The sequence below is a fragment of the Salvia splendens genome, chromosome 13 (assembly GCF_004379255.2).
Source record: "Salvia splendens isolate huo1 chromosome 13, SspV2, whole genome shotgun sequence".
Lineage (NCBI taxonomy): Eukaryota > Viridiplantae > Streptophyta > Magnoliopsida > Lamiales > Lamiaceae > Salvia > Salvia splendens.
The window spans coordinates 4,877,064-4,897,220 of record NC_056044.1 but is presented as its reverse complement, the minus strand read 5'-3'; the positions used below and the strand labels follow the sequence as shown (position 1 = coordinate 4,897,220).

The window sequence follows — 20,157 nt, the reverse complement described above, 5'->3', positions numbered from 1 at the left end:
GTTGGGAACTACCACCGCCCTCCCCCTACCTTGATGCATTTGAGCGAGTAGCATGGCGGTCCAATGATCTTCTTCTATCTATAAATATTATATAAGTTGAAGTTTTAATTAGGAACGCAAAAAAATTTTAAAAACTCAATCTTATGAAATCATGAATTATAAAAATAATTTTATTTTTTAGAACTTATTTGCATGCGTTCAGCCGCCACTCGGGAAACCTCTTCCATAACTTCTCGACGACTAGGTCGCTTTGATTTTTGGGGACGACTACTTTGATCTTGGGCAATTCCATTGCCCCGATCACCACGTCCCGGTCCACCACGAGAAGAAGACATAATGCAAAATGAAAGTAGTATGGAATATGTAGTATTGAACAAATGGTAAATTACGAACACAACAACAAATATAGTATAAATAACTTGAGCAATTAGAGAGAATGAAGATAGAGGATAGAGAAATTGAGATTGAGAAGGAAATACTTGTTAACACAAGAATGGGGTGGGTAAAAATGATGGGGGAAGTAGGGTATTTTATAGGAGTAAAATTGGAAGAAATAAAAACAAATTTAATTCAAATTTTGGCCGGTTTACCGCCTGAACCGGCAGTTTCGGACTGAACCGGCGGTTCAGTCCACGGTTTCTGACGGAAACCGCCGGTTTCTGGCCGAAAACAGGCGGTTTCTGACCGGTTTTAAGGCCTATACTGATGCGATTATTATTATTATTATTATTATTATTATTATTATTATTATTATTATTATTATTATTATTATTATTATTATTATTTAGTTAGTTAGTTAGTTAATTATGGATTTGCATATCTTTTTCATATCTTTTGTCTTGCTCATTAAGTTAGTATCCACTATTATAAATAGTGGACATTGTTAGTCATTTTGATCATTCAAGAAATATCAATTATCCTTCTATTTTCTTTTCTCTTACTCTCTTTCCTTTCAAACGTGCAAAACGCACAAAACTCTAATTTTGACGCAGATTGATCGCGGGCAAAAGCTCCCGCGACGTTCGACGCAAAATCAACGAGTTAAGGAACTTCATCCTTAACAATTGGTGCTTTCATCATGAGCTCTTCCTCCGAATCGCTGTCTACATGTCGTACGGCTACACCGGATATCAACTCCGGCAGGAGGATTACCACCCATGGCAGCCCGTACCTCAACCCTTGCTCCATCCGATCAGAGCGTTAGATCAACAAACATCATATCCATATCCACAGGATGTGAGACTCCACCCACAACACCATCCCTACCAAGCCCGTCAACCCACTTCCTGGGACCCGCCATGGCTGCGCCAGGAAACCGCGTGTCAGCAACCATCGTCCTACAAGACAGATTTGTACTCGCCACCACCGCCCTCTTGTTGGGACCCGCCAAGGTTGTGCACGCAGCAGGGATACTCTCAGCCTTATCAACCGCCTCAGCAGCCACACCACACCGCGCTCAGACAACCCACTAGCTGGGATCCACCTGCCTACTGGGAGACACCGGGACAACGCCCCTTCCACGAGGTCTCGTCATACGATCATTCGCTGCCCCCCAACCATAACTCAGGATGGAATCAGCCCGCGCCGCAGCCACCTTGTCCAGCCATCACCACGGCACATCCGACTCTCGCACAACTTCAACAATTGTTGGAAGCGTGCTACAGGATGGAGTCTCGCCTTGTTGCAGCCGACCGACGCATCGACAACATGCTTCCTCTCGAGCTGCCTTAACCTATGCATCCCTACGGCTCTCAAATTTTTGGGTTTGGGGACCTCGTTCAGCATCTTCCTCCATCAGGAAATAGCAAGGCTTCGCCGGGGCCGTCGGATTTAGTCCCCTACGACTCATTGGCTCCACCGTAGCAGTCGAGTACAACACCACCACCCTTTGCGCTGCTTCCCGATACCGCCCTCGATCCGCCGTATGCTCTGTCCAAGACTTCAGTTGGGAATGTTTTAGAGTGCAATAAGAAAGAGATTATGATTCTAGACTGTGATCGAGTCGATGAAGGATTTGATGATTCTTCGAAGAAGATTCTACATTCTTCTTCTCGTTTTGGTGGAGTTGAAAAGGTTGAGAAGATAGAGAAGTCCAGTCCGGATTCCGCACGTAAAGAGAAACCGGTTCACGGTTGCATCGAGATTTAGTGCGCGCGACAATTGAATGCTTCTCGATTCAAGATTCCCCAAGTTCAGATTGGTTTGGGTAGTTCCATTGTGGACAACGCATCGCTGAAATTATTGAGTGATTCATCTCATGTCAGGGTTATCGCAAGTATGAATCATCGATCAACATCGCTCGACGCCGATGCCAGAGTGATTCCTCCGCAAAATGACACTCTATGCTTGAGCCTTCATGGACGCATTGATGCAGAGAGACACTCAACTATTCGGTGTATGTTTGACCCAGGAGGATTCCTCAACACTCATCGTTGCTTCATGGTGCCCACCTTGAGGGCAATGTGGATTTCAACCGTGGGGGAGTTGATACAATTATTATTATTATTATTTAGTTAGTTAATTATGGATTTGCATATCTTTTTCATATCTTTTGTCTTGCTCATTAAGTTAGTATCCACTATTATAAATAGTGGACATCGTTAGTCATTTTGATCATTCAATAAATATCAATTATCCTTCTATTTTCTTTTCTCTTACTCTCTTTCCTTTCAAACGTGCAAAAAGCACAAAACTCTAATTTTGACGCCGGATTGATCGACGGGCAAAAGCTCCCGCGACGTTCAACTCAAGATCAACGAGTTAAGGAACTTCATCCTTAACATATACACTGCCACTTATACGCTGCCGCCTGAAAAAGGCCCCGAACAGTCGAAAACCCCAGTCTCTGCCGCAAACCGCCTGTTTCTGACGTAAACCGCTGGTTTTTCTGCACACCTAGCCTGAAAACCTAGGCCCTAGCCAGAATCCTACCGTTGGAACCACTAAACCGGCTGTTTTGAACCGCCGGTTACGGTTCACGCTTTTTTGAACCTGAACCGGCCCGCTTGAACCGCCGAACCGCCGGTTAACCGGCGGTCCGGTTCGGAATATGCATGCCTACTTGTAGCGAAACCCCTTCTCAGATGCATATTACCACAAAGAAGAGCAGAGTTTTCTCACCTTACAACCGTTTTAAGGCTAGCTGGCGTGAAAGTGGATGGTGCACAGGAGATTGTCACCTTCTCGAACTCATGTTGATTTAAAAACCACAACCCAGGAATTAAAAATCAATTTGTCGAAGATTCTGACGAGGTTAACTCTCTACACGTTGGCTATCCTATGACGGCAAGGCGCAAGCTAGTCAACGATGACCCTAATTCACTTGATCGCGAGTCTTCAAACGTGAAGCAGACGTATTATATTGCCCCACAACCCAGTGGAGAACTCGAGTACATACTTGGGAACCGTCCTCCACGCCGCAATCTCCCTTCCTGTCTTCCCCATGGTACTAGTTCATGTGCATCATGGAACCCTTACACCACAAGACGCAAAACAACTCTTCGGAATAACAACATTATTATGGGAAATGTCTCATCTGAATGCATAATGAAAAAATTTATCGATCTCATCATATTCACATTCTTTAAAAGATGTTTTAGCACAAACAATAAAGACCATATGATATATTTCTTCATTCTTTGTTACAAAATACATAGCCTAAACACCACATAAAAACCATGGTGTTTGACTGATCATGTGCAAACTTACCTTAGAATTACTCCAGTTGTGTGATCTTAAAGTCTGAGTGCTTGGTACTGGGTAAACGAAACAAGAAATACAATACTTACAAGATTACACAGTGTGCATAAAGAACTGATAACTATACCTACACGAGGAATAATTTTATACGTATGATGTGAACTTATTTGACTTACTCAAGACTTGTCTTGTAGCTTCTACAAAGATAAATCACAATGAAAGTTGAATTAATAGTGTTTATACTAAGTGGATACCACCCAATACATAATGTTAGAAGATACACAAAATCAAGGAGAATATCAAGGAAAAGATTACATGAGATCAGGGAATTATATGGAAAATATTGTAAATTAATGGTAATTAGGGTTACCTTAATTGTAGATATTTTAGTCTATATAACTTTGTAATAGCTTTGTTCACAGTGAATACAATCGAATCCTTTTCCCTACCAAGTTTTAACATGGCATCAGAGCAAGTTGAAAAACTTGGCTCAGAAAACTTTCATCATCGCCGATAATACCTTTCCCGACCTTTTTTTTCCGGCTAAGATCAGGCCATCCGAACGACCTTTCCCGACTTTTTTTTTCGACCAGACCTTTCACAGAATCAAATCATCCGAACCTACACACAAAATGTCAGATACAGAGGAAGTAAAAGGAGTAGATCAGGCAGTAAGCCTTCGAAACAGTAAGAGTATCACTGTACCATTCAAACTGAATGGTAGGAACTACCCGCTGTGGGCCCGTTTAATCAAGGTGAAGATTGGAGGCAGGGGTGCATACCCCTACATCAAGAACGATCCCCCAGAACCGGGGAGTAAAGGGTATGACGAATGGGAAGAGAACGACCTCGTGGTATTCTCGTGGATCGTCGATAACATTAAAAACGACATCATTGCTGACTTCGCACACCATCAGACGGCAAAGGCTTTGTGGGACAATCTCGCTGTGACGTTCGAAAGTAAAGCCGATCGGTACATCATCTATGACCTGGAAGAAAAGGCAATTAACATCAAACAAGGAAGTATGGACCTGGAAACATACTACAGAAAAATCCATGGATTATGGATCAATATAGATCGAAGCCAAAAACAACCGGTTAGCTGCTGTGACATGGGGATCGAACAATTCAGAAACTACTCAAACTCCAAAAGGCTCATCAAATTCCTGACCGGATTAAATCAGGAATACGATTCAATCCGCAGAGAGATATTGAAGGAAGAATCGGCGCCATCAGTAGAGGCGGCGTACGGATGGGTGAAGACAGAGGCGGCTCGACGGAGAATCATGCCACCGACATCGCCCTCACCCACCGACGAAGCCAACGGCGGAACCGAATCGTCATTTGGCGGAGGGATCGGACAAGGGTTTATTGCACAGAACCAGCCGTCATTTGGCGGAGGGATCGGATGCGGGCTTATCGCACAGAACCAGCGACCACCACCCCGCAGCAACGCGCCACCATCGCGACCCATGGCCGCCAGCCGGCCGGGAAACAGACCCGACACCTCCAAGTTGTGGTGTTCCCATTGTGGGAGACAAAAACACACTTGGGAGACCTGCTTCAAACGAATCGGCTATCCAGAATGGTGGGAGGAACGACAGAAGGCGAAGGCGATTCCGGCCCAGGCAAAAATCGCCGTAGGCGTGAATGGAGAAGGAGCCTCGCGGAGAATCGAGGCTGGAAACCATGGGGAATCAACCGGAACCGGAGCAGGGGTGCGTCAGGAGCTTCCACCGACCGGCGGCAACATCAGGGGCGTCGGAAATTTTGCTGAATGGACGGAGAACGGTGGGATCGGAGGCGGCGGTATGACTAAATGAGGTAAAGTGTTTGGATATAATCCAAACCCTAATCTAACTCCCTCATATTATTACTTCCCCCCTCATAAGTTTGGAAAATATACAATTCGGCCCCACCATGTTATGCATGAGACCCCCAACTTCCAGAAAATCCAAAAAGGCCCCCCAGCTGCTCATAAATCCGAAATTAGCCCCAATTTTGTGTCTGAAAATATTTTTTCACCCTTACGAGAAATTTCCGCTGCATTCCATGTCTATGATATATCAGAAAAAAATTCGAAAGGCTGGATATTTGATTGTGGGGCGACTGATACCATGACCCCGGATAAAAATGACTTTATTGAGTGTACTGAAGGTTCTGATAGATCTTATATTCGAACTGCGAATGGGGAATTGATTACTGTCGTAGGTTCTGGCACTATTGAAATATTGTCTTTATGTTCCTACCTTGTCTCAAAGATTGATGTCAATAAGTCATGTGACGAAAGAATTAAACTGCACTCTCCTGATGCATCCCGATTTCTGTATTCTGCAGGATATTCAGACGAGGAGGATTCTTGGGCGTGGCACTGAGAAGCAAGGGCTCTACTACGTGGACGAGATAGCTCAAACTGGAAGTGCGATGCTGGCTCACGGATCCACGAAACAGGAAACTTGGCTTTGGCACCGAAGACTAGGACACCCTTCTCCTGGTTACTTTAAATTGCTTTACCCGAATCTCTCAATTCCTTTGAATTTTTCATGTGAAACTTGTGTTTTGGCCAAGAGCCACAGACAGAATTTTAAACCTACAAATACTCGAATGTTATCCATGTTTTCCTTAGTACACTCTGACGTGTGGGGCCCCGCGCCTTTTGTTGGTGGGAATGGCTTTCGTTTTTTTGTGATTTTTGTGGATGATTGTACTAGGATGACGTGGATTTATTTTTTGAAACATAAGTCGGAAGTTTTTGATAAATTTTCATCCTTCTTTAAACTAGTCCAGACACAATTTCAAACCACCATCAAAACCCTTAGGTCAGATAATGGGAGGGAATTTGTTAACAGTGCTATGACCCAATTTTGTAAAGAGAACGGAGTTATCCATCAAACATCTTGTGCATATACGCCTGAACAGAACGGGGTAGCAGAAAGGAAAAATAGGGTGATCCTAGAAATGACCCGAGCCCTCATGATCGAATCCAAAGTTCCCAAACATTTCTGGCCAGAAGCCGTCGCCACATCCATCTACCTCATAAATCGCCTGCCGACCAAGATCCTAAACATGAAAACCCCCCTTGATATCCTTTCTAAACAAGCCCACATTCCCGAATACCTTAGCCTTCCACCAAAGGTCTTTGGATGTACCGTCTATACTCACATACCTAAACATGAAAGAACGAAATTTTCACCTTGTGCCATCAAATGTGTCTTTGTGGGATATGGGGTAAACCAGAAAGGGTATAGATGCTTTGACCCTAATACCAAGAAAATCACTACCACCATGAACTGTAATTTTTTGGAAACCGAACTCTTCTACCACACCCACCTTAGTAGTCAGGGGGAGAGTGATCCAGGTAGTTCCATAGACTATCTAAGTTGGGTTGTGCCAATTCCAAGCTCCTCGATTGAGGAACCAACCGATCCAGTTGTCACTTCCGCCGAGCAGGTCTCACCACAATAGTCATCTCAGCCAAACCCTGGAACTCCTCCTCTGACGATATCCGAGGTAATTCTTGACCCGAATATAGTTGAATTACCGGTTACCACTGACCCTACTGGAACAGAATCTCAAGACAATACAGTTGACGGAGATACAGGCAGATATGTGCTCCCTCATCGGAGCACAAGGGGAATCCCACCGAAACGATACTCCCCAGAGAAGATCGGGAAAAAGAGTTGCTATGCTGTAGCAAACTTTGTGCAAGGGAATCTGACCAAAATGGCTCGGGCATTTGAGGCTGCGTTATATGAAGAAGAGGAAATCCCACAGACAGCAGAAGAGGCAATGAAACACAAACGATGGAGGGACGCAATGATGATAGAGATGAAGGCGTTAATGAAAAACAGTACTTGGGTACGAAGCAAACTACCTGAAGGAGCAAAGACGGTTGGATGCAGATGGGTATTCACGATCAAGAGGAAACCAGATGGTACTATTGACAGGTATAAAGCTCGCCTCGTGGCGAAAAGGATATACTCAGACCCATGGTGTAGATTATGATGAGACCTTTTCACCAGTGGCAAAGATCAACACTGTCAGAGTATTGTTTTCAATTGCTGCTAATAAGGAATGGCCACTTCATCAGTTCGATGTGACAAATGCCTTCCTTCACGGGGAATTGCCAAAACCGGTGTACATGGAACCTCCACCCGGGTTCTCTGGAGACTTTATAGATGGGGAAGTGTGCCAACTAAAGAAGACACTGTATGGTTTAAAGCAATCCCCGAGAGCATGGTTTGGTCGGTTTACAGAAGTGATGAAGAAGTACGACTACGAACAGAGCAATTCAGATCATACGTTATTCATCAAGAAGAAGAATGGCAAGATCACGTGTCTGATTATATACGTGGATGACATGATCATTACCGGAGATGATGAGAAGAAGCTAGCCGAGTTGAGAAAGAACCTGTTCCATGAATTCGAGATGAAGGATCTCGGGCCTCTCAAATACTTCTTGGGAATTGAAGTGCTAAGATCAAGAAAGGGTATTTTCATAAATCAGAAGAAGTATATACTCGATCTACTAGCAGAAGTTGGGATGATTGACTGTAAACCAGCAGATACCCCAATGGTGCAGAATCACGGATTACAGATAAAGGAAGGGGCAAGATCAACCAACATCGGGAGATACCAACGACTTGTGGGAAAGCTCATCTATTTATCTCACACGAGACCAGATATTGCATATGCAGTGGGAGTGGTGAGCCAATTTATGCATGCACCTCAAGAGGAACATTGGGAAGCAGTCTTAAGGATCGTCCGATATCTGAAGGGAACGGCGGAACACGGGCTTATGTTTGCAAAGCATGGACACATGGAGATACATGGTTTTACTGATGCAGATTGGGCAGGAAACCCGAATGACAGAAGATCCACTGCCGGGTACTTTACATTTGTGGGGGGGAACCTCGTAACATGGAGAAGTAAGAAGCAAAAGGTAGTATCACTATCTAGCGCAGAGGCAGAATTCAGAGGAATCAAGAGTGGACTAACAGAGATATTGTGGCTACGAAAGTTGATGACAGAACTGAGTCTTCGACCTGCTCTTCCATGCAGATTGTTTTGTGACAATAAGGCGGCCATAAGCATCTCGGAAAACCCGGTACAACATGACAGGACTAAACATGTGTAGGTAGACAGACACTTCATCAAGGAGAACATTGAAGCTAAAGTGGTAGAAATGCCTTATGTTAAATCAGAGGATCAACTAGCAGACATCTTGACAAAGGCCGTGAATTCGAACTCATTCCATGACGTATTGTGCAAGCTAAGTATTGGGAATCCCACTACCTAGCTTGAGGGGGAGTGTTAGAAGATACACAAAATCAAGGAGAATATCAAGGAAAAGATTACATGAGATCAGGGAATTATATGGAAAATATTGTAAATTAATGGTAATTAGGGTTACCTTAATTGTAGATATTCTAGTCTATATAACTTTGTAATAGCTTTGTTCACAGTGAATACAATCGAATCCTTTTCCCTACCAAGTTTTAACACATAAAGTGCGACTTGATTGAAAAGTTAGGATCTGTCGGTCACTACCTGACAGGGTGCGCATAGGCACTCAAAAATACTCGGTCAGGTATATAAACCTCTCTTTCTCAGCCGGTGTTTTACCATGTCGAGTAAAATAGGTGACACTCAGATCATCCAATCATGTAATACTCTAGGATTCCACAGTTCACGCATGGTTAGATGGTTTACTCGGTGTGGTGCCACCCTCTAACTTACATTCTTGACCCGAATGCTCAATCTGGACTATGAGCACCAACTTTATATTGGAAGCCAAAGTTATAGTAGTATTAAGTATAAATATTATATTTGGTATAAATCTGGGTATGTAATTTATTTGAAATATGAAAATGTACAAAATGTCCTTCATAGATTAAGGGGCATCTTAATCCCAAAAAAGTTTTTATAAAATGTAAAAGCACAGTCCAAAAGCTTCCCTTAATATTCTTTTTCCATAGACCACAAATATACAAACCTAAAAATTCATTTAGTTGTTCACTCTATTATTTACATGTTGGGTTTATTAGTGCATGTCATTCGTTACATTATTCCTCTACTTAAAATGAGTACTTCCTTTATTCCAAGTTAGTTGATTTTTGTTTCTTAAATGTTAAAATAAAGAGAATAAAATGAGAGAGAAAAATTAAAAAATAATTTAGGAATTAAAAAATAAGAAAAAGAGTAGAAGAGTTTTTTAGTAAAAAATAATGGAGTAATTAGAGGGAAGTACTACTTTTTAAAATTGCATCGGACTCAAAGTGTCACTATTTAAAATGGTACTTATTGCATGACAAACACACTAACATAGCTTATTATTTTTACTTTATTATTGGAATCATTGTTTTATCACCTTGCTTTATTAATGATTAAAGTCTTCTTTCCTCTCATTTTTTAATGAAAAACACACTCAACAAAAGTTCTTTTTTTTTTATCTCTATTTCGTAGGAGTATATTGAAATAGAGATGAGTACAAAGGCTGTCGCATTCGCACAAACAACATACCCCAATTGTCCGTTACGGCGGCGACGGATGTATCGCTGTTACGAATGCATCCACACCAACCCCATTGGACGTGAGTGTAGCAGGGGAAACGGCTGGCGAGCAGTTGACGGAAGCGCCAGCCGAGGACGAGGAGCGAGCACCATCCGAGAACGAGGAGCGAGCCGAGGACGAGGAGCGAGCACCAGCCGAGAACGAGGCCGAGAACGAGGAGAGAGCCGAGGACGAGGAGCGAGCACCAGCCGAGAACGAGGAGAGAGCAGAGAGAGACGCGGAGCCGAGCAGGAGCTTGAGGCCAAGGGATCGGTTGAAACCTCCCAACCGATTCCTTTAATTAGTTAGAGTCTTTTGGTCATTTAATTATTTTTGTTATTTAATTATTTTTGGTAATTAGTTAGTCATTATGTAATTAACGTTTTTATTATTTTCCGTCGGGTTTTCTTTGTTGGTTCTTTCCCGATGTAGTTAGGATAGGTCGAACCAACCCTAGGGTCCATAGATTATAAATAGGGCTCTTCATTGTTCCGAAAATCTTATGAATGAAGAATATTATTTTGCCCAAGAAATTGCGTAATACTTTGAACCTTTGTATTCTGCCGACGAAGAGTGAATCTTCGCGCCAGATTTTGTTTCAGCCGCCGATCTTCTTGTTGAAGACGCCGGAACGAGTGTTACTTGGTGGAATTGGTCAGGATATTCCCGTTAAGAGCAGGAGCATCTTAACAAGTGGTGCTTTCATTCCGTACTCATGGATGTGTGGGACGTCAACAACCCGTCTCGCCCGCCGCTGACAGGGGGCAACGCGACGGAATTGGGAATCGGCTCATCTCGCCGCCAATCTGGGGTTGTGATTCGGGAGAACGCGGGTCAGCCGCAGGAGCAGGCGCGCGGGGTTAATCGTGAAGGGGACGTCGACCCTTTCAAACTAGGGTTTGATCGAATTATGTCTCGTTTCGATCAATTGGAGATGCGTATGGATAATTCTGATCGTCGGATGGATAATATGGAGGGTCGACCCATACAGGAGGATGATCTCTCGGTTGAGGAGTCCGATTCCGACGATCGCGAGTATCGTTCTTATCGCGATACGTACGGCCAGCCCAAGGATTGTAAACCTAGACGTCAGGCAGGTTATCGCGGAGGGCGACCGCCACGGGGCGGGCGAAAGGACGTGTATAAAGGGCGTGATTCTTATCGACGAGAGGAGGGAGCATCGCCCGATACACGCCCGCGGCGCACGACAAGTTGGGACCGGCCCTCTGCGCGCCTGAAAGGGGGCCCTACTCGCCGCCCAACGGTGTGGGACAGTCCCCGACATCGGGAGCAGGGTGCTTGGAGACATGGAGGTGATGACAACACGGGCGTCACTATGCGGGCACCGCACTTCGACGGCTCAAATGCGACGAATTGGATATCACGCGTCGAATATTACTTTAATCACAAACTGATGCCCGAGGAGGACAGGCTACATTACACAGTTATGTTATTCGAACCTCCGGCGGCAGAATGGATTTTTAACTATCAGAAGAACAATCCCTACGTTACTTGGCCCGAATTTTTGGAGGACGTACGTCATCGCTTTGATCCTCAGAGTTTCAAGAATTATACGGGTCCCCTTGCGAAATTGGTACAAACGGGCTCTGTTACTGAATATCACAACACCTTTGAGAGGTATTTGGACAGAGTCCAAGGTCTTTCGGACGAGGCATTGATCCCAATCTTTATTGAGGGTTTGAAACAACCGCTCCAGGAGACGGTGGAGTTGCAACAACCGCAATCACTAGCCGAGGCAATGGCGCTGGCGCTGCGGTTGGGAGCAAGTCAGGAGCAGCGCGCGCAGCAGGCTGCTGCAACCCAGAAGCGGCAGTGGCAGAACAGGGACTCCCGGCTCGCTGCGGGGGCCCCGACGACCAGCTCCGCCCCACCACCGACTGGGGCGCCATCGACCAACACTCGCTTTGCTCCAGTCAGGGTTTCGCTGGCTGAAAAATCGGAGAGATCGAGGAAGGGGTTGTGTTGGCATTGCCCCGAGAAATATACCCCGGGACATGTGTGTACGGTGAAATTGTTGTGTTATGTCGGGGAGGAGGATGACGAGGATACACGACCGGATACCGAGTGTCAATTACAGGATGATCATGTTATCACGGCAGACCTATCTCACCTGCATTCGTTGAATGGGAACAGCCGGTCTAGGCCATTTAGGGTGACAGGAAACATTGGATCAACGGAGGTGGGCGTACTTATTGATACAGGGAGCACCCACGACTTCCTGCACCCGCGAATTGTGGAGCGCCTCCAGCTCGCTTTGACACCTATTCGACCCTTTCGGGTATACGTCGGAAACGGAGCCTCGTTATTATGTGCCCACGTGTCTCGTCGCACGAAGTTGACTATACAAGGTGCTCAGTTTTTGGTGGATTTGCACATTCTGGAAGTGCATGGAGCGGATGTGATCCTAGGGATGGACTGGCTCGAATCACTTGGCAAAATCTCGGCGGATTTTGTTGGGAAAACCCTGGAGTTCCGACGGGGAGAAGATGCGATCGTGTTGAAAGGGGATAGACCGGGACCGCAGCAGCTGTCCTTGAATTCATTGATGATGCTGGCAGCTCACTCTCCATCACACGAATTTTATGAGATTGTGCCCTTCGATTCCGAACCGGGGACAGGCGAGTTGTTATCCGTCGAACCGTGTTTTCCACCTGATCTACCGCCACAGTTTAGAGCAGTATTGGAGGCTCATCAGCAGGTGTTCGCGTTGCCAGTAGGGATGCCCCCTAAGCGAGCTTTCGATCATAAAATCCATTTGCTCCCCAACACCAAACCAATTAACGTGCGACCATACCGTTACCCTTACTTTCAGAAGAACGAAATCGAGCGTCAGGTTCAGGAGATGTTAGAACAAGGGATAATACAGAAAAGCCAGAGCCCTTTCTCGTCTCCAGTATTGTTGATTCGGAAGAAGGATGGTTCTTTCAGGTTTTGCATAGATTATCGTGCCCTGAACTCGGCGACTATTCCGGACCACTTCCCGATCCCGACCGCGGATGAACTATTCGATGAGCTAGGTGCGGCCAAGTTCTTTACGAAGTTGGACTTACGTTCGGGATATCACCAAATTCGGATGAACGGCGAGGATATTTTTAAGACTGCATTCCGCACCCATGATGGGCATTTTGAATTCCTGGTCATGCCTTTCGGACTGAGGAACGCGCCGTCCACGTTTCAGGTAGCCATGAACGGAATATTTCAGCCCTTACTCCGAAAATTCGTCATCGTGTTCTTCGACGATATTTTGATATACAGTCCGTCTCTGGAGGCCCATTGCGAACACTTGTCCGAGGTTCTATCCTTACTACAGTCCCATCAGTTCTTCGTAAAGTTGACGAAGTGCGTGTTCTGCAGCACTACTGTCGAGTACTTAGGCCATCTCATTACGGAGGGCCTCTTGAAGGCGGATCCGGCGAAATTGGAAGCTATGACCGCTTGGCCTACCCCGCGGTCGGTCAGGCAGTTACGTGGATTTTTGGGGTTGACCGGGTATTATCGCCGCTTCGTCGCGAACTACGCCATGATTGCAGCTCCCCTTACTGATCTTTTAAAAAAGGACGCCTTCGAGTGGGATGCCGGGGCAGCGGACGCCTTCGAAGCTCTCAAGTTAGCTATGACGTCGGCGCCGGTGTTGAGTCTGCCCGATTTCTCGAAGCCATTTTGTATTGAAACGGATGCCTCCGATGTCGGCATTGGGGCAGTGATCATACAGGATGCTCATCCGATCGCCTTCTTCAGCAGGAAATTGGGGCCCCGTCGACGAGCTGCTTCCACTTATCACAAGGAGTTATTTGCTATTGTGGAAGCCGTCCAAAAATGGCGCCAGTACTTGTTGGGAGGGAGTTTGTAATTCGTTCCGATCAAAAGAGTTTGAAGGAACTGTTCCAACAAGTTGTTCACACGCCGGATCAGCAAATGTATGTCGGGAAGTTGATGGGGTACAAGTTTAAAATTGAGTACAAGAAGGGGATATCGAACAAGGCGGCTGACGCTCTGTCGCGTCGTGAGGATGGGGTCACACCACCGGGTGAACCGGAGGCTTCTTTAGATGAAGATGCTGTCGCGGGAGCGGCGCTGTTGACGGCTGTGGCCCATCCCCTACCGCGCTTGCTGGAGGTACTTCGCTCCGAGACAGCATCCTTTCGCGATTTGGTGGAGCTGGCGGCGAAAATAAAAAAAGGCGAGGCCCCAGCGCACCTTTCATATACAGATGGTCTGATCTACTTTGGCCGCCGGGTCCTTGTCAGCCCGTCATCGGCCATGAAGAGGTTGCTGTTAAAGGAACACCATTGTACCCCACTCGCAGGCCACCCCGGTCATGAGCGTACGTTCCGTTTGTTAGCTGCGGGGTTCTACTGGCCCAAAATGCGGAAAGAAGTGCGGGATTTTGTAGACGCGTGTGTCGTCTGTCAATCTACGAAGTATTCAACCCAGAAACCGGCCGGCCTGCTACAACCGCTCCCGGTCCCGTCGCAGGTTTGGGACGATGTCTCCATGGACTTCATAACGGGTCTGCCGCAATCCCGGGGATATACGACCATTATGGTTGTGGTGGATAGGTTGTCCAAATATGCTCACTTTGCCGCTTTACCCACTCGGTTTGACGCCCTGCGCGTGGCGCATCTCTTCGTCAATACAGTGGTCCGTCATCACGGATTTCCAAGGACTTTAGTGTCGGATCGGGACCCGGTTTTCTTGAATTCCGTGTGGGAAGGAATCTTGCGACTTAGCGGCACGAAGTTGCACTTTTCGACGGCCTATCATCCGCAATCCGACGGCCAGACGGAGAGTCGGAATAAGGGACTAGAGCAGTACCTCCGCGCATTCACCGCGGATCGCCCCTCGACGTGGTCGAACTTCCTACCTTGGGCCGAATTGGCGCTGAATTGTTTTCATCATGAGGGTCTCGGGACGTCACCATTCCGTGCTCTGTATGGCCGAGAGCCGCCACCCTTGATTGCTGCTCCCCCGTCGGCCAAAACCCCTCCAAACGTGGCAGATTTGATTAAGGAACGGGGTGCGCTCTTGGTGGAGTTACGCCGGAACCTTCAGAGGGCACAACAACGGATGAGAGCGTCGGCTAATAAACATCGCCGCCACATTGAGTTCGAAGTGGGGGATTTCGTGTGGCTGAAACTGCAGCCGTATCGTCAGCACTCGGTGGCAAAACCGGTTTCGGCTAAGTTGGCGAAGAGATTTTATGGACCTTTTGAGATTCTGCAGAAGATAGGTCCGGTGGCGTACAAGCTGCGTCTTCCCGAGGGGAGTCGGGTGCATAATGTTTTCCATGTTAGCTTGTTGCGCGCTTTCGTGGCGGGGGATGAAGTGGTTCCTCTGCCCGACAAGTTCAGCGGGGTCAGACCCATTGCTCATCCGGTGGCCATTTTGGAGTCTCAGATTTTGTGGCATGAGGGAAAGGCGGTCGAGCACGTGTTGGTGCGTTGGTCGGATGGAACGGACTCACCCTCGTGGGAGCCGCTGACGGAAGTCCGCAAGCGATTTCCAGATCTCCCCCTTGAGGACAAGGGTGCTGCTAAGGAGGGGGGAGTTGTTACGAATGCATCCACACCAACCCCATTGGACGTGAGTGTAGCAGGGGAAACGGCTGCCGAGCAGTTGACGGAAGCGCCAGCCGAGGACGAGGAGCGAGCACCATCCGAGAACGAGGAGCGAGCCGAGGACGAGGAGCGAGCACCAGCCGAGAACGAGGCCGAGAACGAGGAGAGAGCCGAGGACGAGGAGCGAGCACCAGCCGAGAACGAGGAGAGAGCAGAGAGAGACGCGGAGCCGAGCAGGAGCTTGAGGCCAAGGGATCGGTTGAAACCTCCCAACCGATTCCTTTAATTAGTTAGAGTCTTTTGGTCATTTAATTATTTTTGTTATTTAATTATTTTTGGTAATTAGTTAGTCATTATGTAATTAACGTTTTTATTATTTTCCGTCGGGTTTTCTTTGTTGGTTCTTTCCCGATGTAGTTAGGATAGGTCGAACCAACCCTAGGGTCCATAGATTATAAATAGGGCTCTTCATTGTTCCGAAAATCTTATGAATGAAGAATATTATTTTGCCCAAGAAATTGCGTAATACTTTGAACCTTTGTATTCTGCCGACGAAGAGTGAATCTTCGCGCCAGATTTTGTTTCAGCCGCCGATCTTCTTGTTGAAGACGCCGGAACGAGTGTTACTTGGTGGAATTGGTCAGGATATTCCCGTTAAGAGCAGGAGCATCTTAACAATCGCCCACTAGCGCTCTTCTTCACTATTTTGGTTTAGACACGTACGATTTATTTAAAGTTTAAACGAATCGAATCAAGATCCATCCTGTCATTACAGAAAAGAAAATTTAATTATTTTTCCCTTAAGCATATGCGCCGAACCTAAACCCTGCTACTTTAATATTGGGGGTAGCTGCGCTGCGCTGCGCCCCTCCTTCATATTCAAGTTTTTCTACTCTTAAACCTATCCTCCCCAGTTTCTCCCCAACTCCATTTGTCGAAAAATCTGCAGTAAAAATGCTATCTTTAAACCTTCTTCCGCCCTCAAATGTCATTCTCTCAAAACCCAGCAACAGACACCGCATTAACGGATCCCTTCTGGATCGAAACAGAGCTCAATCAGTCAGAAATCAGGTTAATGGATTCTCTCCCGCCGCCCCCATTTTCCGGATCCCCGAATCAAGATCGGATTTTGGGAGGTTTCGGGTGCTCCCTTTGGGATTTTCAAGATTCCCATCTCAGAAGGTCGGGGCAGCAGCATCTGGAGCCCCGCAAGAATCGAGCCCGGATGGAGAAATCGGAGCCCCGAAGTCCGGCATGAACAAGAAGCTAGCGATTGTCTTCGGGCTGTGGTATTTTCAAAATATTGTTTTCAATATTTACAACAAGAAGGTTTTGAATATCTTCCCGTATCCATGGCTTCTCGCATCGTTTCAGCTATTTTGCGGCTCTGTTTGGATGCTAATGCTCTGGTCCTCTAAGCTGCAGCCATGCCCGAAAATAGATAAATCTTTCATTATAGCTCTTCTTGGACCTGCACTTTTCCACACTGTAGGCCACATTTCAGCTTGTGTTTCATTCTCTAAAGTTGCTGTCTCATTCACTCATGTCATTAAATCTGCTGAGCCTGTTTTCACGGTTGTGTTTTCGTCGTTGATTGGTGATTCGTACCCGTTGAAAGTGTGGCTCTCGATCCTCCCTATTGTGTTTGGTTGCTCATTAGCTGCTGTGACTGAGGTTTCCTTCAATTTTGGGGGGCTGTGGGGTGCTATGATTAGCAATGTAGGGTTTGTGCTTCGTAATGTTTACTCTAAGAAGAGCTTGCATCGTTTTAAAGAGGTGAATGGGTTGAATCTGTATGGTTGGATCACAATACTCTCTCTGTTTTATCTGTTTCCGGTGGCAGTGTTTGTGGAAGGCTCCCAATGGGTTGCCGGGTATCATAAGGCCGTTGCAAGCGTTAATCCATCAACCTTTTACCTTTGGGTGTTGGTATCTGGGATATTCTATCACCTCTATAACCAGTCCTCGTATGAGGCCCTCGATGACATTAGCCCCCTCACCTTCTCTGTTGGCAACACAATGAAGAGAGTTGTGGTGATCATAGCTAGTGTCTTGGTGTTCAGGAATCCGGTCCGGCCTCTGAATGCTCTCGGATCCGCCATTGCCATTTTCGGGACGTTCTTGTATTCGCAGGCGACAGCGAAGAAGCCAAAGATCGAAGGAGCTGAGAAGAAGGAGTAGAATTGCATGAGGAGGTGTTTTACTTGTTACTACATTTCATGTTGGTTCAGAAGTTGGACTGCCTTTAGTCTTGCTTGTTAGGAATTTTGGACTGAATAAAGCTTTTGACATTAATTCTAATTGTTTTTGGTGAAATGGTGAATGGTTTGGGATCATGGTTGAGTTAAAGCTTTCCAGATTATGACTGTCTTTTATTTTTATCAATCCCTTGTGTGTTGAGATTTCTTGGATGCCTCTTTAGATTAGTGACTCCTTGAACAATCTTTTTAATTTTCTTTGGTTGAAGCTCTTATGGAATTAGTATGATGAGTGGAATGGAAGTAGAGGATGTGAATTGTGATGCCATCATTCTTCAAGTCCAGATCTTTATCTGCTGTGTGTAGTGTTAGGTTTTTATGTTTGCCTCTATTTTGTGGAGAAAGTGATACTATTACAAATACTATAAACAGTAAGCTTGTATGTTTAGGAGGGTATGTTAGATCAAAGGTACTGATATCATATTGGCCTAGCAGTGCAACCCCACCATTTCACCACTTTTTTATTCATTTTTTAGTTTATGAATCACCAATTTCATACTATCTCTGTTTACAAAAGTGGTAAAATTTTATCCTTAATGAAGGGAAATTTATCTTTACTAACAACATATCAATCACTTTTATCTTTATTCGTCTCTTATTTTACTAATTTTGCATTAGAACTTGTGTCATTCACTTCCAAATTTATGTTTCATGAATAGAGTCAATATAATTTTTTTTAAACTACAATATTTATGAAATTTTATTATCCTGTCAACAATTTAAAAATTATACTCCCTCCGTCCCGCACTACTTGCACTTATTTCCTTTCTGGGCGTCCCAAGTTATTTGCACTCTTTCCATTTTTAGTAACAATTTATACCTACAGCCGTAATTGTTGACTTTGTCTATCACTCATTCCTTAATCTCCGTATCCAAAAGGAAATGTGCGAGTAGTGCGGGACGGAGGGAGTAATAAATAATTAATTTTTCTATAAATTGAAGTTGACTTGTTTGCCGAATGGGCCATATGGCAAAAAACAATGAGTAGTCAAACGATGTTTTCTGAATAGAAAAAAGTAATACATGAAACTTTCAAAATTTCTAAAATTTCCTCCAAACTTTGAGATTTTATCATCCTCCCCCAAACTTGTAGAATTTTCTTATTTTCCCCCTAGTGATAGATTTTTCAAAAATTATTTAACACCCAACACTTTTAAAATTCAGGTATGAGTATACATTTATATATTAAAATATAAAGGGAATGAATTTTTTTTAAATAATAGTAATTCATTAATTTCTATAAGAACACATCATTTAAATAAATAAAAAAAACTACACATAATGTTAAATCACAAAAATAAAGCGTATATAAAGATGAAAACAATTATCATTCTAATCCAATGCAATTTGAAAGATAAAACTCACTAATATCTCAATTTCCTACATCTCTTAAAGTTTGTTATTTTTTCAAGACATTAGACATATTTCAAGATAATTTAAAAAAGATTTATTGTCCACAACAATAAAAAATTATAATTTAGAAAAGGATAAATTTAGATTAAATCACAAAATAATTTTATTTTGATTGAAATTGTTCATTAGGTGGAAAATCAGAAAAATTCGTAGTTTATGTATTTAAGTTAGAAATATGTAAGTTTAGGAGGAAAATCATAGAAAATTTAGATTTATTGTCATCTTTCGCCGCCACGTAGATGGTAATTGACAAGTGTACTTCACATCAACTGAAATTTGACCGGAATTGCTTGTCGGGGTTAAATTAAAAATGTTTAAAGTTCATATATTTATATTCAAAAATAAAATTATGGAGAAAAACAAGAAAACATTGAAAATTAGTTAGTATATTAAAGATACATTACATAACTAAGCACAACAACCGATTTAATGTTGAAATAGTTGAGAATGATATATTAGTCATTAATAATAAGAGAGTAAAAAATGATGAACGGTATTTTGTGTTGTACGTATTGAATTGAATACTTTTTCGTATAGAAGTACTGTTGCTCTGCATAACTTATTCATGATATTTTTCCGATATCTTTTGACTCTAGAAATTGATATTCATCTTCAATTGATTCTTTCCTTTCTTGTAATAGAGATAGGTCAATTGA

General features: G+C 44.5%; 2 protein-coding genes across 2 annotated transcripts; both read left to right on the top strand.

Moving 5' to 3' along the window:
- The first annotated feature begins 10,966 nt into the window (after positions 1-10,966).
- On the top strand, positions 10,967-14,122 carry LOC121760365. Its single transcript, XM_042156046.1, has one exon. It carries the CDS (start codon positions 10,967-10,969, stop codon positions 14,120-14,122), a length of 3,156 nt encoding a protein of 1,051 aa, XP_042011980.1.
- A 2,492-nt stretch (positions 14,123-16,614) lies between these two features.
- On the top strand, positions 16,615-18,192 carry LOC121762559 (xylulose 5-phosphate/phosphate translocator, chloroplastic-like). The gene has a single exon (XM_042158457.1). It carries the CDS (start codon positions 16,785-16,787, stop codon positions 18,009-18,011), a length of 1,227 nt encoding a protein of 408 aa, XP_042014391.1. The 5' UTR covers positions 16,615-16,784; the 3' UTR covers positions 18,012-18,192.
- Positions 18,193-20,157: the final 1,965 nt, after the last annotated feature.